This window comes from Rhincodon typus, chromosome 28 (assembly GCF_021869965.1).
Source record: "Rhincodon typus isolate 14 chromosome 28, sRhiTyp1.1, whole genome shotgun sequence".
Lineage (NCBI taxonomy): Eukaryota > Metazoa > Chordata > Chondrichthyes > Orectolobiformes > Rhincodontidae > Rhincodon > Rhincodon typus.
Genome location: NC_063359.1, coordinates 28,235,735 through 28,257,338, shown reverse-complemented (window position 1 = coordinate 28,257,338; position 21,604 = coordinate 28,235,735). Strand labels below are relative to the sequence as shown.

The following is a 21,604-nucleotide window of genomic DNA, read 5'->3' as shown; positions in this document are numbered from 1 at the left end:
TGGGAAGAGAGACAGAAATGGGGAGAGGGAAGGACACAGCAGGGGGAAAGACTGATCCCTATTAGCTGCCTGGCACAATATTAACAAAAACATGCCCTTGCTTAAAGAAACAGGGCCTGTGAAAATTTAAGGCCACTGGAAGATTCACCTTGGCGAGGTTGGGTATTAAGCTCACTGGAGAGAGAGGACTTTATGTTGGAAGCCAGTTTAGTGACTCTAAAACGGCTAAGGAAAATTAATTTTGATGGATGTTTGATGTTATGACTCACAAAATAAGGAGAAGCAGGCTTAATGGAAGCTGGTGTAATTTTGGACTGGCTCCTGTAAAAATTCTAACTCTGCAAAGATTATGGTGTAATTTATAAATGCAGTTTTTAGTTCCAAAAGAAAGTTAAGGGAATGGGAGCATCATTTATGTAATTTAGTGTATCAATTGTCCAGTTGATGTTGATTTTAGTTTGTTTTAGTCGAGGCGCTAAAAAAATTAAACCTTTGAATTGGTCACTGGGAATTCAAATTGTCATTTTATGAAAAAGTTTCCATGCTCAGTGGGGATCTCAACAACTTTAAAAAAAGTGAACATAACTTACTTTCACAAAAATAAGCCTGGTAACAGGGAAATAGACAGTATAAGCAATAGGAGGGAACTGACAGGTGGCGTGAAATAAGAACAAAAGTACGGCGCAGGAACAGGCCCTTTGGCCCTCCAAGCCTGTGCCGATCATCATGCCCTGACTAAACTAAAAAACAAACTTGTTGCCCCTATTCGGTCCGCATCCCTCTATTCCCTCCCGGTTCATGTAACAATCCAAGTGCATCTTAAATGTCACCAATGTGCCTGCTTCCACCACCTCCTCTGGCTGTGCATTCCAGGCTCCTGCCACTCTCTGCGTGAAAAACTTTCCTCGCACATCTCCCTTCAACTTTGGCCCTTTCACCTTGAACCTGTGCCTCCTTGTAATTGAAACTCCAATCCTGGGGAAAAAGCTTCTGACTATCCATCCTATCTATGCCTCTCATAATTTTGTAGACCTCTATCAGGTCTCCTCTCAGCCACTGTCTTTCCAGTGAAAACAATTCATCTTTTTAACCTTTCCTCATAACCAATGCTCTCAAGGCCTGGCAACATCCTGGTGAACCTTCTCTGCACTCTCTCCAAAGCTTCCATGACCTTCTGGTAATGTGGTGAGCAAAACAGCACACAGTACTCCAAATACAGCCTAACAAGGGTTTTATATCGCTGCAAAATGTTTTGCCAACTCTTGTACTCTATGCCCTGGCCGATGAAAGCAAGCATGCCATATGCCTTCTTAATCACTTTGGCCACCTGTGTTGCCACTTTTAGGGAACTATGGACCTGCATGGCCAGATCCGTCTGTATGTTAATGTTCCTAAGGGTTCTGTCATTAACAGTATAATTCATACCTAAATTTGATCCTCCAAAATGCATCACTTTGCATTTGTCTGGATTAAACTCCATCTGCCATTTCTGTGCCCAAATCGCCAATCTATCTATGTCCTGTTGTATCCTTTAACAGTCGTCGGCCCTATCAGCAACTCCACCAATCTTTGCATCATCTGCAAACTTACTAATCAGACCACCCACATTTTCTTCCAGATCATTTATATATACTACAAACAACAGAAGAACTAAGACTGATCCCTGTGGAACACCACTAGTTACCAGTCTCCATTCTGAAAACACCCTTCCACCGCTGCCCTCTGTTTTCTAAGAAAAAGCCAGCTTTGGATCCAGCCAGCCCACCCTGAATCCCATGTGATTTTAATTTTATCAAACGCCTTACTGAAGTCCATATAAACTACATCCACAGCTCTTCCCTCGTGAATTATCTTTGACACCTTTTCAAAAAATTTAATCAGGTTAGGGAGACATGACCTTCCCCGTATGAAACCATGCTGCCTGCCACTAACTAGTCCATTTTCTTCCAAGTGTGCATATATCTTGTCCCTCAGTATCTTCTCCAAGAGCTTCCCCACCACAGATGTCAGACTCTCCAGCCTACAATTTCCTGGATTATCCCTGCTTCCTTTCTTAAACAAGGGAACAACATTGGCTAATCGCCAGTCCTCTGGAGCCTCGCCTGTGGTCAAGGAGGATGTGAAGATATCTGCTAATGTCCCAGCTATTTCTTCCCTTGCCTCTCGCAGCAACCTGCGATAGATCCCATCTGGCCCTAGGGATTTGTCTACCTTAATGCAATTTAGGATATCCAAAACATCTACCTTCAATATGTTGACATTCTCTAGAGTATTCACACACTCATTCCTGACCTCAACATCAGTCATGTCCTTCTCCTCGGTGAATACTGATACAAAGTACTTATTAAGGATCTCTCCCACTTATGCTCCACGCATAAGTTCCCTCCTTTGGCCTTGAGGGGGCCTACTCTTTCCCTTGCTACCCTCTTTCTTCTAATACATGCATTAAAAACCTTGGGATTCTCCTTGATCCCGTTTGCTAAAGACATTTCATGGCCCCTTTTAGCCTTCCTAATTCTGTGTTTAAGTTCCTTCCTAATTTCTCTATACTCTTCAAGGGCTTTGTCAGTTTGTAGCTCCCCAGACCTATCGTATGTTTCCTTTTTCCTTTTGACTCAGTGTACAGTTTCCCTTGTCATCCATGGTTCCTGGATCCTGCCATTCCTATCCTTCAGTTTTGCCGGGACATGCACGTCCTGCACTTTAATCAACTGGTTTTTAAAAGCCTCCCACATGCCAGATGTAGATTTTCCCTCAAATAACTGCTCCCAATCCACATTCCACAGATTTTGTCTAATTTGGGTGTAATTGGCCCTTTCCCAATTAAACACCCTCACCCAAGGGCCACTCTTGCCCTTGTCCATGACTACTTGAAATCTTATGGAGTTATGGTCACTCAGCCCAAAATGCTCTCCTACTGAAACACTGATCACCAGTTCTGGCTCATTCCCTAATACCAAGTCTAGTATAGCCTCCTCTCTTGTTGGATTGTCAACATACTGTCTCAAAAAGTCCTCCTTGACTCATCTAACAAATTGCTCTTCTTCTGAGCCCCTGGCTCTAAGGGAGCCCCAGTCAATAAGGGGAAAGTTGAAGTCACCCACCGCAACTACCCCGCTTTTTTCCACACCTTTCTAGTATGTGTCTACATATCTGCTCCTCTGTCTCACATGGGCTGGCTATTGGGAGGTCTATAGAAATCTCCTAGCATTATGATTTCACCCATCCTATTCCTGAGCTCCACCCATAATGCTTCACTGCAAGATTTCTCCAATGTATCGTCCTTCAACACAGCTGTGATGTGATCCCTAATCAGCAATGCAACTCCCCCATCCCTTTTGTTTCCCTTTCTCTCCCGTTTAAAACAGTGATATCCTGGAATGTTAAGCTACCAGTCCTGCCCCTCCTCTAACCATGTCTCCGTAATGGCAATAACATTATAATTCCATGCAGTTATGCATGCTCTTAGATCATCTGTCTTACTGGTTATACTTCTTGCATTGAAGTAAATGCCACTCCAGACGTCCAGTCCCTCTGAACCCCGCAACCTCCCTCTGCCTGCTCTTACCCTGTGCTATGCATATCTCAGTCTTTCCTTTGTCTCAAGTCTCTGCACTTACTGGCCTGTTGTACTGGTTCCCAGCACGCTGCCACACTAGTTTAAACCCTCCTGAAGAGCTTAGCAAATCTCCCACCCAGGATATTGGTGCCCCTCCAGTTCAGATGCAACCCATCCTTCTTGTACAGGTCCCACGTTGCCCAGAAGACATCCCAATGATTCATATATCTAAAGCCCTCCCTCCTACACCAGCTCTGTAGCCATGTGTCCAACTGTACTCGCTGTCTGTTCCTAGCCTCACTAGCCTGTGATACGGGTAGTAATCCTAAGATTACTAAGTAGGGTATGTTTCCTGTAACAAGTATGTGTTAATAGTTTGAGAAGTGAACATGTTTGGGTAATATAATCATGTTTAATATGATTGGATAATAGTTATGTGTACTAATTTGGAATCTGAACTATGTGAACACAATTGTGTAAAGATAGGTGTGAACAAAGTGTAACTCTGATTGGATAGCAGTACTTTTAGGAGTAGTTGTTTGGAAGCTTGTAATCTGTAAAATTGGTATAAAAGCTCTATTCTTCTTAAGAAGATTTTAATTATGCGGTATTTTCTTGTTGTGTATGACACCTATGCATGAATGAATGATAAACTTATTAAAAAAAAACCTGAGTCTTGTCTGATCTAAGAGGAAATAAAGGGTAGAATTCCCTCTAACATTGGTATATAGCAACCAATAAACAATTGGGTTAAGAGTGGTTTGTGTGAGAGTTTATTTACTTAATATAAGTATTATACTCGTTAAACTTTTCTTTAGGGTCATGAACTTCACCAAATCCCTCATTAAGTGCTATTTAATAAGCAACCTCAAGAAGCTAACTGTGCAATGAAATCAGACCTTTATTTTCTCTCCCTGAGAAGTGGCATTATTTCATACCATACTGATCCCTTTTGCCACTAAATCGCTCTAAACAGCGGCATATAGAGTTGACAGGCTGGCAATATTAGGATACAAATATATAAGCATGTGGCTTGGAAGCTGTCACATCATTTATTTTAATACATCTTCCTGCAGTGGTTGCATATTTTTGGCAACTAGAAGACTAGCCATTGGCAGCTTTAACATTCATTTTAAGTTTTCAGACAGGACTTGTGGGGTAGATTCTTATGGCTTTTTAGTCGTGCCCATTTTCTTCCTGTAACCATCAGTTACATTTCTCATCAGTTTCATTATTCCCATGGAAAAAAACTGCACTACGATAGAGAGCAACATCCTTTGTAAAGGTACAACAAACTTCTGTGGGGTATCCTAGAATTTCCCAGTTAACTTGTTAAATATTAAATTAAAATTCATCCTTGCCATTTTACTTATTAAATTGTGGGATAAACTTTTTTTCAATAATTAGTAATTTTGACTTGATTAAGCAAGGAAGGAATTAAATTATATTTTGCTTAATGGTTGTTACTGTGGAACATTTTCTGTAGGGAAGGTGCCATGTGGCTAGGTTAAAAAGCAAGGGCTATGGGTTTTATGAATCAAGTTGCTCTAAGTTTAGGCTGACATCTGAAATGCTTTCTGGTAAAATACATATGTGTCAATGACACAGCTAATTTTTAAAAATGGTAGCTTACAGTGTATTAATAGGCCTACGTGCATTAGTTTATATGACTATTTTCAACTACAATTTGTTTTTGGTATGAATAGCTATTGATTAGTCACATAGTTCAGTTAAAGGATGTTGATAGATTTTGGAAAAACATTCTATGTACCAAATGGAACATTTGAGATGATAGTTAATCACTAGAAGGTGACACTACTTACTCTAAAAAGAACAGGAGGCACTGGAAGTCTTCAAAAACATAAAAGTGAATAAATCTCTGGGACCTGATTAAATGTATCCCAGTATGTTGTGGGAAGTCAGGGAAGAGATTGTGGGGCCCCTAGTAGAGATATTTGCATCATCTACAGCCATGGATGAGGTGCAGAAGGACTGAAGGGTAGCTAATGTTGTTCCTTTTTTTAAGCTGTAAGGAGAAGCCGGGGAACTATAGACTGGTGAGTAAGTTGGAGGGGAGTATCAGAAATAGTGTTTACATGCATTTGGAGAGACAATGACTGATTAGGTATTGTCAGCACGGCTTTGTGCTTAGGAAAGTGCATCTCACAAACTTGGTCGAGTTTTTTGAAGACATAACCAAGAAGATTAATAAGCGCAGAACGATAGACATTGACAAGGTTCCGCTTGGTAAACTAATCAGTAAAGCTAGATCATATGGAATTCAGGGCGAGCTTGCCAATTGGATACAAAATTAGCTCGACAGTAGGAGACAGAGCGTGGAGGTGGAGGGTTGTTTTTTGTGAAGGTTGTGACCAGTGGTGTTCCACTGGGGTCAGTACTGAGTCCATTTTTGTTTGTCATTTATAAAAATGACAATTTAGGAGGCATGGTTAGCAAGTTTGTGGATGATACCAAAATTGGTGGTATAGTCAACAGTGAAGGAGGTTATCTAAGATTAGAAAGGGATCTTGATCAATTGGGCCTATGGGCTGAGGCACTGTAGACGGAGTTTAATTTGGTTAAATGCCTGGTATTGCATTTTGGTAAGACAAATAAGGGTAGGACTTAGACAGTTAATGGTAGGGCCCTGGGTAATGCTGTCAGGGTGGTTAAGAAAGCGTTTAGCATGCTTGCCTTTATAACTCAGACCACTGGGTATAGCAGTTGGAATGTTGTGGTTGTACAGGATGTTGGTGAGGCCACTTTTGGAGTACTGTGTACAGTTCAGATCCCCCTGCTATAGGAAGGATATTATTAGACTGGAGAGGGTTCAGAAAAGATTTACCAGGATGTTATCAGGAGTGGATGGTTTGAGTTATAGGGAGAGATTGGATAGGCTGAGACTATTTTCATTGAAGCAAAGGAGGTTAAGGGGTGACCTTATAGAGATTTATAAGGTCATGAGGGGCATATATAAGATGAATAGCAAAAGTCTTTTCCCTAGGGTGGGGAATTTCAAAACTAGAGGCATATTTTTAAGGCGAGAGGAGAAAATTAAAATGGATGTGAAGGGCAACTTTTTCCGCAAGGAGGCGGTTCATATGTGGAATGAACTGCAAGAAGAAGTGGTAGATGCAAGTACAGTTACAACATTTAAAAGACATTTTGATAGGTCCATGAATAGGAAAGGTTTAGAGGGATATGGGTGAAACGCAGGCAAGTGGGACTAATTTAGTTTGGGAAACTTGGTTGGCATGGATGAATGGGACCGAAGGGTCTGTTTCCATACTGTATGACTCAATGACTATAAACAGATGCATTAATTGTTCACACTTGCCATCTTATCTTTGTAAAGACCTATAAAATTGGTAACTAAAAGGGACAAGCTGGTACAAAAAGGGGTGATCTTATAAAATTATTGGCATGTTTAAGAATGAATGAGGTGACAGTGAGAAGTGATGTCACTAAGGTAACAATTACTTTTAAAGAACCAAATCAGAAATTGTAGGCATAAATTATTTTGCCAATCCAAAACTGACCATGAACTGTTCATACACTGTTAGTGCACTAAAAAACCAAATCACAGTTCAAGATGCCTTTGATCTTTCATAAGGAGTAGTGACTAGTAAAGGTTAATAAGGACTGGGCTTTAATCACTCAATGCACAAGAAGGAAGACTGAAGACAAAAGGAGAAGTCAGTCAACAGAACAGAACAGGAAACCTGTGCCCAGTCAGCCAGTCTTGCAAACTGGCATCCCAATGTGGATAAGCCAAAAACCACTAAGTATTTTTTTGCACTTGTCATGATAAACTTAGTATGTTTGAAAACATACTTATACCTGGAATGGGTCTTGTAACTAATCATGACTAGTAAACTTTAGATTGGCTCTGTAAATGACCTGAGACTTACAAGTCCACCTTAAAATCATAATATCACAGTCAGTATTAAATAACTCTAGCACATACACATTTAGCACTTGGCTGCAGGACAAGAGTATAGTTTCATAACTAAGTAATGCTGTGGGAAATACCAAGTAGGCTTGGGTTGTTTCCTCAGAGAAAACAGTAAATCCTTGGCTGATGTTTGACACCTCCTAGCAGTCTACTTCAAAAGGAGCTTTATAAACAACTACAGTTGTTGCCTTGAAATCAGAAAGCCTGAAGAGGTCAGTGAATGCTGGGAACAGTTTTGTAAAACTTGAATGACTAAGCAATGCAAAGAAAGTCAATAGCTTAAGCATAAAACTTATAACACTGAGATTCACAGACCTGAATGCTGCAGCATTACAAAGAACAGTACAACAACACAACATACTGACCTGAAAGCATGTCGGTCCAGGCTTTCCTGGAGGAATATACGTTTGATGATAAATTTTTAATTCAGGAACCAACGCAATAATAGCCCTAATTACTAACGTGATAATATCTGACCACATTTTCTTCACATCATAGCCTCGCATAGAAAGCTTGGTGACAATACTTGAAAATGTCCTTTTGCTTCCTGTGTTTACATTGTCAGAATGAATGAAATTTCCACTATGGACATTCAGAGAGTAGTTTGTTAAGTGCATAAATACACGATGAAAATTTTTACTGTTAGGCTCTTGATATGGTTCTGTACAGAATCTAGACAGACCATCTTTGGCTATGTAGATCTCCAACGGATCTAGTGATTTGAGCAAGACATACAATCGAATGTCAAATTTCAATTTGTCAATCAGTAATGGCTTGCTGATATATTCCTGGACCACTGCTGGCTTGCTGCGAAGGTTGGCCAACATTCGGACATCATTAGAATCTTTAATGAGGTAGATTCCATCACCTTGGGATCCTCCATCTGGCTTTACAATAAAAGTAGGCTTCCAAGATGAATCATTTTCTTTCGACACACGTACCTACATGCAAAAACAAAATTAATATTAAATTGTTTATTTAGCAATAATGTATTTTCAATTACTCAGTAATAAATAAAGACCATTACTTACTAATTTCTCCCATATCTGGAAGCTACAAAGCATTCACTGCTTTGATTTTTTATACATACAGGGTCTGCTAAAATTATTCTTGCTACCATTTTCTGAAGAATTAAATAATTGAGCCAGCTATTGACTCCATCCTAAAAAGACACTGGATGTTTTCTCCAACACTTTTCAACATTTCAGTCAAGCTGCAACAACTCGGGAGTCAGCATTTCATCAACCAAAATCAGAAAGTCCAAGCTATATTTTCACTGACATAAAAACCTCAATTTCCTCTCAAGTTGCAGTGTAGGCTTCTTACTGTATTGAAGCCTTTGACAATATTTTGCCACCATGCTCTTTTTCTCTGAAGCTCTCATTGTTACCCTTCTGATCGCCACCCTCCATAAATTCCAAAATGTTTATAGAGCACACTTAACTTATTGAAACACCAAGGAGTACAATGAAACAAAAGGGTGAGCTTTGAATATTATAAATAAGATGATGCTTGTTTGGGAAACTCTGAAGGACATCTCTCACAGGGGCGATAGGGAAATGGGACATGCAGCAAATTAAGACACGGCAATGTTTTGGATGATTTCAGTTTTATACAAGGGAGAATGTGAGAGACTAGCCAGGACTGCATTGGAATAGTCAAGACCAGCTATAATGAACATTCTTGCAGCAGATGGGCAAAGACAGGAGTGAAATCAATTTGCACTTAGAGGTGGAAATAGGCAGTCGTAATAATGGCACAAATGAAGTTGAAGTTATTCTTAAGATCAAATGCAACATCAAGTTTTCAGAATCCAAAACTCCATCCTGACATCTTGGCTTGCACAAAATCTTGTTCACCGAATACTCACATTTTTATTGATTTACATAGGTTTCAAATCATCCATTCATTAAATCTTAATATCCTCATCATCTATAAATCCCTACATATCCTAGCACCATTATACCTCCAATCTCCTCAAACCTTATACCTCTTATCTTTTTTACTTCAGTCATTCCTGTATATCTTCATGTTCCAATCTCTGTTGTCCCACTACCTTAAACTTTACTGCCTTGCCTTTCTTCCCTTCGTTGAATGCTATACAAATGTCATGGTTAACAGCACAGTTATAGAAACATAGGAACAGGAATAGGCCATTTGACCCTTCAAATCTGTTATGCCATTCACTGAGATCATGACTGACATGTGGCCTAACTTTGTATACCCACCTTTGACCATATCCCTTAATACCTTTACTTAACAAAAATATATCAATCTACCTTAGATTTATTTGGTAAGAGGAGTCCTCATATTCTGAAAAACTACATTTTATTCATCAGCATCAAGTACTTCATGGTTTTGACACAATTTTCATATAAAATTTTGACTTGGTAACCAATAGAAATTACTTTATTTAAAATGAAGTTTTTAATATTCCCATTTATGGTGGGGGCTGAGATAGAACAAAATTAATTTAAAAAGTAAACATATATTTAAGAGTTAGACTAGAATTTAACATTTCATTCGAATGAAAATTAGAAACTGCATAAAGGTAACAGAAAGTAGGAGAAAGAATGGCTAAGTCAATCCCAGTTAGTAATGGAATAGAACAGGGTCACATAAGAACATAAGAGCTACGAGCAGGAGTAGGCCATCCGGCCCTTCGAGCCTGCTCCGCCATTCAATAAGATCATGGCTGATCTTTTCGTGGACTCAGATCCACTTACCCGCGTTCTCACTGTATCCCTTAATTCCTTTATTGTTCAAAAAAAAATCTACCTTATCTTTAAAAACGTTTACTGAAGTAGCGTCAACTACTCCACTGGGCAAGGAATTCCATAGATTAACAACCCTCTGGGTGAAGAAGTTCCTTCTCAATTCAGTCCTAAATCTGCTCCCTCTAATCTTGAGGCTATGCCCTCTTGTCCTAGCTTCACGTGCCAGTGGAAACATCCTCTCTACTTCTATCTTATCTATTCCCTTCATAATTTTATATGTTCCTATAAGAACCCCCCTCAATCTTCTGAATTCCAATGAATATAATCCCAATCTACTCAGTCTCTCCTCATAAGCCAACTCCCTCAACTCTGGAATCAACCTAGTGAACCTCCTTTGCACCCCCTCCAGTGCCAGTACATCCTTTCTCAAGTAAGGAGACCAAAACTGCACTCCAGGTGTGGCCTCACCAGCACCTTGTACAGCTGCAAAATAACCTCTCTGCTTTTAATCTCAATCCCTTTAGCAATGAAGGACAAAATTCCATTTGACTTCCTAATTACTTGTTGTACCTGCAAACCTACCTTCTGGTGATTCATGCACAAGGACACCCAGGTCCCTCTGCATAACAGCATGCTGCAACTTTTTACCATTCAAGTAATAATCCTTTTTACTATTACTCCTACCAAAATGTATGACTTCACATTTATTTACATTGTATTCCATCTGCTAGACCTTTGCCCACTCACTCAATGTATCTATGTTCCTCTGCAAAGTTTCACAGTCCTCTGCACACTTTGCTCTGCCACTCATCTTAGTGTCATCTGCAAACTTTGACACCCTACACGTGGTCCCCAACTCTAAATCATCTACATAAATTGTAAATAATTGCGGTCCCAACACCGATCCCTGAGGCACACCACTAGTCACTGAATGCCAGGTAGAATAGCACTCATTTATCCCCACTCTTTGCTTCCTGTTAGTCAACCAATCCTCTATCCATGCTAATACTTTACCGTTAATGCCATGCATCCTTATCTTATGCCGTAGCCTCTTGTGCGGCACCTTGTCGAAGGCCTTTTGGAAATCTAGGTACACCACATCCACTGGGTCCCCATTGTCCACCTTGCTCGTAATCTCTTCATAGAATTCCAAAAGATTTGTCAAGCATGACCTGCCCTTCATGAACCCATGCTGCGTCTCCTCAGTGGGACAATTTCTATCAAGATGCCTTGCTATTTCTTCCTTGATAATAGACTCAAGCATCTTCCCCACTACAGAGGTTAAGCTAACCAGTCTATAATTCCCCATCTTTTGTCTACTTCCCTTTTTAAATAGTGGCGTCACATTTGCTGTTTTCCAATCTGCTGGGACTGCCCCAGAGTCCAGCGAATTTTGGAAAATTACCGCCAGTGCACCTGCTATTTCTCCCGCCATCTCTTTTAGTACCCTGGGATACATTCCATCAGGGCCAGGAGACTTATCAATCCTTAGCTCCATTAGCTTGCCCAACACTACCTCTTCCGTAATTATGATTGTTTCCAGGTCCTCACCTATCTTCATCTCTTTGTCAATTACTGGCATGTTATTAGTGTCCTCCACTGTGAAGACCGATACAAAATACCTGTTCAATGCCTCGGCCATTTCATCATATCCCATAACTAAATTCCCGTTCTCATCCTCTAAAGGGCCAACGTTTACTTTAGCCACTCTCTTTCGTTTTATATATTTACAGAAACTTTTGCTATCTGTCTTTATATTCTGTGCTAGTTTTTTCTCATGTTCGATCTTACTTTTCTTTATAGCTCTTTTTGTGGCTTTCTGTTGACCTTTAAAGTTTTCCCAATCTTCTAGTTTCATGCTGTTTTTGGCCACTTTGTATGCCTTCTCTTTCAATTTGATAGCCTCCCTTATTTCTTTAGACACCCATGGCAGATTACCCCTTTTCTTACAGTCCTTCCTTTTCATTGGAATATACTTTTGCTGATAGCACCAATCCTCTTCAGCATGTTTTTTTTTTTGATGCCTTCCATAGTGATGATACTGGTATCAAAATCAGGCATCACATGGACAGAAAACTGATCAATTTGAGACGACTGCAGGCAAAGACCAAAGTCTTCAAGGACATATATTCTGATTTCCTGTTTATTGTTGACTGTGTACCAGCTTCCAGTTCAGAAACTGATATCCAATGCAGCACTGACTTGTTCTCCAATATATGTGACAGCTTCAGCTTATTGATCAGCAGGACAAAAACTCAAATAACGTAGCAGGTTGCTCCAGGAAATTCTTATCCCAAGCCCAAGACTAGATGTGCTGTTAACCATGGCATGTGCAGAGGGAAAATTTAAAAAGGCAGTTCAATGGTCCCTGTCCATAAGATTTTCTAAGATGATCCTTTTGGCATGCCAGTACTTGCTGTTTGTTGATATCTCTCTTCTCCAGGTACTTTCACCTGCTAGCAGGAGGCATAGAGCAACTGGTTGAGGACTTATAAAGTCTCTGACTTATTGGTGAAAAGCAATAACGTTCAGTGACTGATGACCAAAAATAAAGTGGCCTTCTGCAGGCATTAGGTGATTATTTTACTGCGGCAACAAAGATAACGCCTTTCTTTCAGGAAGTCCGAAGATTTCTGACCAATTTTTTCACACACACAAACTGTGTAACTATCCAGGAGGAAACAACATGGTTGTAGGCAGGCAGAAAGCCTTCGTCACCAACAAGTGGTTATCACTCACAGACTAATTAGCTACTTGTTGCTTTTAGTACACACTCTTTGGTGGCAGTTTATCTGCAACTAAACATCTCCAACTGGTTGAACAAACAACTGTGTAAACAGCACTTGAAGTAGGTGCTGATGGTTTTCTTGTAACAACATAGCTTCCATAATCCTTGGTTTTTAAAATAGGCCTTTTCCCATTTCATTCCATATTCAAAAATGCATGAAAATAAAAAGACACTTTACACCAGAACCTCTCAGCAGTGGATAAGTTCACTTACCTCAGTAGTACACTATCTCCAACTGTCTATATTGATGATGAGAACATGCAGGAATTGCCATATCAAATGTAGCCTTGGCAGACTTTGGACAGCAGTCTGCAAATAAACAGAAGTAATCTACCATTTGAATTAAAAGTCTATAAAGCAATATTCCTCCTCACACTTCTCTGTGCATGCAAGACCTAAAATGTGAATTGGTGTCAAGTCATGAAGCTCAAACATTTTCACTTGAGCCGCCACAGGAAGTTTCTGTAGATTGGATGGCAAGCCAAATTACTATACAGAGGTAATCACCTGAGCTGGTATGCAATGCATTTACATCATATTAAGACAGTAACAACTGTACTGGCTTGGTATGTAGCCATAATGCTTTACACTCCCTTTACAAAGCAAATCTTCTGCAGACAGCTTGGGTTTGATGCATGCACTTATGCTAGTTCAAAGAAAATGATACAAGGATGCTACAAAGGCTTCACTTACGGTTTCACTATTGATATCGAGTCCTGGGAGAAGCTTGCCCAGGATCGTTGCACCTGGTGCAATTAACTAAAAAACTATGCATTCTGGTTTGAAAGTAAGTGCATATCAGAAGCAGAGAGAAACTGCAGAGATAGCAAATCTCAGCAACCTGTCTAAAGCCCAATCATCTAGAAAATCCTGTCCAATCTGCTGAACCTTCCAGTGTAGATTGGCCTTAACAGTCACCCACGTCCAAATGAGAACATTACCAATTCCTCCAGGAATAATATAGCGAGTAGTTCACCTCCAGACTCACCAAAGCCTGTCCACCATCTACAATGCACAAGCCAGGAGTGTGATGGAATACTCTGCATTTGCCTAGATGAATGCAGCTCCAACAACACTCAAGAAGCTTAATATGATCCAGGAGAAAACAGTTTGCTTGATTAGGACCACATCCACAAGCATCCACTCCCTCCACCACCGATATCAACAGCAGCAGAGTGTACCATCTACAAGATGCTCTGGACTGCAGAAATGTATCAATGATCCTTAGACAACATCTTCCAATCCATGATAACTCCCATCTGGAAAGACAAGAGCAGCTGATACAAGGGAACATTACCACCTGAAGTTCCCTTCCAAGCCACTCACCATCCTGACTTGGAAATATGTCACTTGTTCCTTCAGCGTCATTGGGATAAAAATTATGGAAATCCCTCTCTAATGGCATTGTGGATCTACCTATAGCACAGTGACTGCAGCAGTTTGAGAAGGTAGCTCACGACCAACTTCAAGAGCAACTAGGGATGGGCAATAACTGCTGGTCCAGCCAGTGATGCCTTTGCCCCATGAGTGAATAAAATTAATAAACACTATCATCTTCACCTTACAGAACAAAGAAAGATGATGAGGTTGTATGAACTGAAAATAAACAAAAGCTGTATGGTAGAAACAAAAAATAGCACATTGCAGCAACAGAAAAACGTTGCAATAAAAATATTGCACCTTTATGATTTTTTTTAATGAGATATATAATTGTTATATCCCTGCTATTTTGGAAACTTGTGACTGAGAATTAAACTGATTTTTTATATGCATTATACTGCAAGAAAAATGGCAAGTTTTGCAATTTTAATTTTGTTTTGCATTTTTTTGAAAATAAATTGATGTTAAATTCCCATTTTTATTTTCAATGCAAACTATTGATGTAGATATTTTACAAAAATATTGTTTTCTTTCTCTTTCCTTTCTGGCCTTTAGGGAATGAGTGACTCATGCTTATGATTTAAATACTGCTAGGCTTTCTGGTGTGATAAATATTCATATTTAATTTTTTTATAGTGCATCAACAGGACATTTAACATCAATATTGTGAAAGGGAAGCTTAACATCTCAGCCTGATCCTATCTCCATCCAGTATTTTTACACACAATTTTAGGCAGGGGTTATCGGGCAGTAGGTGGGATCAGAAACTCTGGCCTTAAAAATAACAATGAATTATAGTACTACCTTGGCTGAAATTAGTTAATGTAAGTAGAGAAGATCAATAGCTATGATAAAACTCTATCAAATGACTATCATGATGGTAGATGAGCTGCATGGTCCTTGGCCTTTTCTGGTCTCGTAAGTCTCAGCATCAACAAATTGCTATACAATTCCTTTTGGGAAATAAATGATCATGTTTGCTTCAACATTTTATATTTTGAGGGTTAACGACCTTGTGAGGAATTAAAAATGGGAAATGAGGAAATGGCAGAGGCATTAAATCAGTGTTTTGCATCCATCTGAGTACAGGATGCTAACAGCATTCCAGGAATAGATGAAAAATCAAAAGGCAAAGGGAAAGGAAGAACTAAAAACAATTATTACCGCCAGAAAAATAGCAATAGGAAAACTTAAAACTGACAATTCCCTGAACTTTATGGCTTGCACCTTGAGTCTTAACAGAAGTGGTTACAAAGAAACTGGATGTATTGGTTGAAATCTACTAAAATTCCCTTGATTCTGTAAAGGTCCAGTGGATTGGAAAATCAGGAATGTAATAGCACTGTTCAGAGGAAGGAGAAAAAAAAGGCAGGAAATTATAGACTAGTTAGCTTGACATATGTCATTGTGAAAATGCTAGAATTCATCACTAAAGAGGTAGTAGCTGGACGATTAGAAAATCCTAATACAATCACAGCAGGTTGAAATGGTTTTGTGAAAGGGAAATAGTGTGGAGTAAATTAATTACAGTTGTTTGAGCTGAGTTGTGAGGATGATGTAGGGAAGCTTCAGTGTGATTTGGACAATTTGAGTGAGTGTGCAAATGCATGGCATACGAAGTATCTTATGGATAAATGTGAGACTATTCAGTTTGGTAGCAAAACCAGGATGGCAGATTATCTGAATAGTGATAGATTCGGAAAGTGTTGGTGGGGTGGGGTGCACCAGTGTTTGAAAGCAAGCATACAGGTGCAACAGTTGGTGAAGATGGCTTTTGTAGTGTTAAGATTTGAGTACAGGAGCAGGGATGAATTGTTGCAATTGTACTTGGCCTTGGTGAGACCACACCTGGAGTATTGTGTGCTTGTTTGAGGAAGGACATTCTGGTTATGGAGAGAATGCAACAAAGATTTACTAGACTGATTCCTAGGATATCAGGGCTAATGCATGAAGACAGACTGGATCAATTTGGAATATATACACTTGAGTTTACAAGAATGAGGGAAGAAATCTCATACAAACCTACAGAATTCTAACAGGACTCTACAGGGTAAATACAGGAAGGATGTTTCCAATAACCAAGGAATCCAAGGATAAAGGGGTAGGTCACTTAAGACTGAGATGAGGAGAAATTTCTTTAGCCAGAGAAGCCTGTGGAAAGTCTCCACCACAGAAAGCAGTTGACGCCAAAACATTTTCAAGGAGGAATTCAATACAGTTCTTAGGGCTAAAGGGATCAAAGGCTATGAAGAGATTGCAAGAACAAGGTACTGAGTTGAATGATCAGACATCGTCACATTGAATGGTGGCGCAGGCTTGAGGGACCGAATGGCCTAATCTTGCTCTTATTTGCTGTGTAACACAGTGGATAAGGGAGACATCGGCAAATGTACTACATTTGGGTTTCCAAAAGGATTTGATAAGGTGGCTCATAAAAGGTTACATCAGTAAAGTAAGTGCTTATGGTGTTGGGATGATACATTACACCTGGACAGAGCTAGTAAACCAACAGGAAACAGAACTGAGAATAATAGGTTAAATTTCAGCATGGCAAACTGTACTAGTCAAGAGTCACAGGGATCAGTGCTGGAGTCTCAACTATTTATAATCTATATTAATGATGTAGATAAAATGGCCAACTATACTGTCAGCAAATTTGTGACAATGTGAAGATAGGTAGGAAAGTAAGTTGTTGGGAGGATAGAAAATGTCTGTACAGGGATATAAATAGGTTTAGTGAATAGACAAAGGGTTAGCAGATGGAGAATAATGTGAGAAAATGAGAGGCTATCCACTTTGACAGGAAGAATATATTAAAAAAAAAAGCGAGACTACAGAACGCAATAAAGGGACTTGGGAGTTCCTGTAGGAATCAAAGTCAGCATGTAAGGCCAGCAAATAATTTGGAAGGCAGATAAAATATTGGCCTTTATTGCGAGGGGGAAGGTTTATAAAAGCAAAAGAGCCTTGTTATCTTTGTACAGGGTTTTGGTGAGATGACTCCTAGAGAAACTAATGTACAGCTTTGGTCATCTTACATAAGGATTTACATTGTAGGTTGTTCAGATAAGATTCACTCAGCATTTCCATAGATAAGGGTTTGCCTTATGAAAAAAGATTGAGCAGAGTGGTCATGTAGTCATATGGAATTCAGAAGAATGACAGATGACTTAACTGAAATATACAAGAGTGAGAGGATATTTCTTCTAGTGAAACTGAGCTATAGGGTACAATTTTAAAATAAATAAGATGCCCATTTAACACAGCAACAAGGAGGGTTTTTTTCTCCACAAGTACTTATTTTGGAAATCTCTTCCCCCATTACAGAAGCAGCTGGGTAACTGACTAAATTCAAAACTGAGATGGACAGATTTTCACTGACAAGGGAACCAATGGTTATGAGATAAGCAGCAAAAGTGCAAGCAAGGCCATAATCAGATCAGCCATGATCTTATTGAATGGCTGACTAACTGCAAGAGCCAAATGGCCTGCTCCCATTTCTTCTGTTCCTATGTTTAACTCTTAACATAGAGTCTCTTTTAATAAATGTAATAATCTTCATCAATAATTGCATCCTGATGAATTAATGCTGCATCATTCATTCTCTATGTTTAATTAATTATCTACCAAAGTGTACATAGCACTTCAACTACAACTGTTCAATTATTTTTATCTACTGAGTTTAAGTGTAATCTTTCCAGTTTTACAGGCAAACATAGCCGGTAGGTCTCACAAACACTAATTGTATGAATGCAGGACATCTGCTTTTGATGGTGTTTGTTGGGAAATAACAGTTGGCCAGTACACCAGGAGTACTCCCCATTCATGTTTTAATTGCTCCATCAATGAACGTCTTCATTTGAGATGGCAGGCATGCTGCATTTTAACATTTCATCCCAATGATGACATTTCCAAAGCAGTACTCCCTTTGTATTGTAAGCTGACACTTTGCTACATTACACATACTAATCTTGATAGGGCTTGAATAGATGAACTGACTCTGAAATAAGAATGCTACCATTGAGCAGTGGCATCACAACAGTCACTGTATTCACACACAGCATTTCTCAATTTTGATAGACATATTTTGTGAAGCATCTGCCGCTCCTATTTCAGGTAGGGGAACGTTGTTGCAAGAATCGGTGTCAGATTATGTCACTCAAACTCTTGACACCGTTGGAACTGTATCTCAGCAATGTCAGCGGTACATCCAAAAAAAAACAAGAATAGAGTTGTTTTAATTTTTTAATGGTTTCTTTATATGCCAGGCATTCTTCCTTAACGTTCTGTATTAAAAGATACATTTAGATTCAATTTGCTGTCATTAAATAATCTTGTTTATATTTATAAAGAATAATTCAAATATCTAATGAATAGAAAAATATTTCCTGATAAACAACATGACTAGGGATATTCAAATTCAAATTTTGACACCCAGGCATAAAAATTATTAATAAAATTGCAACAAACATTGTCTGCAAGAGCATCCACATTCTGTGCCTAATTAATGACAGCTCTAATATATTAATGATACAACCCTCGAGTTATATTGAGACAGAACATGAAGCAAATCCCAAAAGGTGGTCATGGCTACTACAAATTCAATCTGTTGTTCTAGGCAGGATATTACTCTGTTTTAGCAAAGTTCCTGAGATTTCCAAGCTTTGAGACAGTTCACTCACATGTCCACTGTAAGTATCATGCAGTCTTGTTACTTGCATACATTAGAAAATGAGACTGCTGCAAAATTTTCTACAGCGCAGCTTTGTATATCATATACACCATTCCATGCGTCAATTTGGAAATGTTATGTGGCTACAGCACCTGGCATTAATAAAATATTTCTCTTGGCATTAAAATCTTTAACAGAATTTATTTTAAATGAATAATGCCTCCAATCAGCACAGTACCAGAACAATGTCTTCTTCCTCCAAAGACAAAAAAAATTTGCGAACAGAAAAATCCTCTCGGAACTACAGACAGCAAAATTATTTTCAGACCAAATGACACCAACTGTCACAGAAGACTTAGATTCAGCCACAGATGCCACATGAGCCAGTCAAGAATTTAAAAAATAAGTTTTGCACCCTTACAAATTTTGTGTGTCCTGTATAAGTGCCAGCATAGGTCACCTTGTAGATCATTGGTTTCTTTCATATCCCAGCCATTATTGCACATACCTGTCAATCATCAATTTGAAAGTGTATTCAAACCTTATTGTCTTGTTCAGGAAAGTTGACAGCTTTTATTTACTTAGTTCTGCTATGGGTTAAATAGAAGAATGCCATTAAATCAATGGCATTAAATAACTTCCTAATGATCCTTCAAACATCTCCTGTACCTATTACACAGAATACTCAATGAGACTTTTAAAAAAGTAATGATTTTTTTCTATGTTTTCTAGGTCAAACATGCTATCCATTTTTTTTCAGACTTGAATTTAAAAGCCATGCACCAGAAATCTTGTATTTTCTCCATAGTACCCATGTTTGCAACTCAGTTAAATATTACACATGTATCAGGTAAGGCACAATAATGCAGTACAACATAAACACAAGCATAACCTTTTGGATAATTCTTTTGCCAGCACTCATTAGCATCTATGATGACAGCAAGCTCCACACTGGATAGCAAGTCCAACTCGATTTACCAGTTGCACCATGACCAGTATGTGGAAAGTAATTCTAATCCAGGGAAGAGTATCCACCCCAGTATGCCAGTCCCAAACAAACTACTACCACTGAGTGTCTTCTAGTTCAGTTTCCACATTCTCCCCAAGCTGGTTGACCTCCTGTTGGACTCTGCTTCATTGCCTGGGCCTCTCTCCACCTTCCAGAGATGTTCCAGCAGTTTTGCCATTCGCTTTCCCTCAGGATGCAATTATTTCAGGACATCTTCAGTTTGATTAGCAGTTATGTTCCTCACCCCTGTGGGGAGGGCAGATGTTAGTCATCACCAAACCCCAATTCATGTAGGGGACTGGAGGTGGAAGCAGAAACTCTAATTATTCACTGGGGCAGTAGATATTACCATATGGGGGGGTTAGTGAGGACTGCTGGTGGTTTCACAGTATTCCCTTTTGTGTTGATTTGTGATGACTACTGGAAATTTTAATGGTACAGTTTAGGGTAGTACTAAAACAATGTGCACTTCTCAACCATATCTCTACAGATTCTGGATAGATAATTTCCGTTCCCAAGCAGTAATCCATGAATTTGAATGTTGGAGTGTCCTTTATTGCTATCTCCCATGATCTCTGTATTCTTAAATGTTCTGCAATTATGTTTGTTCACATTCAAATTAAATGTAAAATTCCATTTGTTGGCTTCTAAATTATGTAGAGCAAAGCAGCTAATTTGGTGTAATACATTAATAAATGCTGACTGACTCTAGGTATTTATTCTCACAATTCAAAATTGAGGATTACAACTAAATCAGTGGCTTTGTTGAGTCTCACAGCTAGTCCATGTGCACTGAAGATCTTTAGCAGCTTTTTTGTTCAGGCTGCAAACTATGAACAGATTACCTAAAATATGAGCCTGCATTCAATATTCACATTGACAAGACAATTTGACAATAAATAACTTGATTAATACTTAATTCAACAAATAACTGCATACAGCTATAATAGGGGTTATACAATTTAACCTACAGTAGATGATACGGATGTTAATTTTATATATGACGGCTTTAAGCGTAAAGGAGAGTTCAATTTCAGGCACTGCTGTTCTCCAATACCTCTGAACTACTACTTGGGCATACGAGTTTGTTTATGGTGACATTTAACACTTCATGCTTCTGATCAAAGTGGCATCACATGAGTTCTCATAGGAAGGCCTTGTTGGATCCCCTGGTTGCCAGACATATCAGTGGTACTGCAGTTTCTTTTGTGCTCTAAATAGAGAACATAGTGTCACTGGTTACTCCTTATTTCCTTTGTCTCGCCATACTGCTTGACCAGCGTTCAGTGTTTCCACCGGCCTTTCTTTCCATACCCATATGTACAAGTGTCGTTAATTAGCAGGACCCTATAAAGATCCTTGCCAGCAAAGTGGTAAGCTGGCTTTGCAACTGAACTTAACCATTCAAGAAATCGCCTTGAATGACTGTAATCAGGATAACCATTGAGGAATCTTAGCTTTGACTGCTGCTGCCCCTAAAATGTCCCAAATTATCTGTTCATGTTGGATATGACTCCCCCTGAG

General features: G+C 39.1%; 1 protein-coding gene across 1 annotated transcript in view; it reads right to left on the bottom strand.

Annotated features, from left to right (window-relative positions):
• ttll11 (tubulin tyrosine ligase-like family, member 11) overlaps positions 1 to 21,604 on the bottom strand; it is a 194,144-nt gene that overhangs the window by 90,223 nt on the left and 82,317 nt on the right. The window contains exon 4 of the mRNA XM_048613325.1: positions 7,880 to 8,455. Coding sequence (XP_048469282.1) covers positions 7,880 to 8,455 — 576 coding nt within the window. The remainder of the gene's footprint in view (positions 1 to 7,879; positions 8,456 to 21,604) is intronic.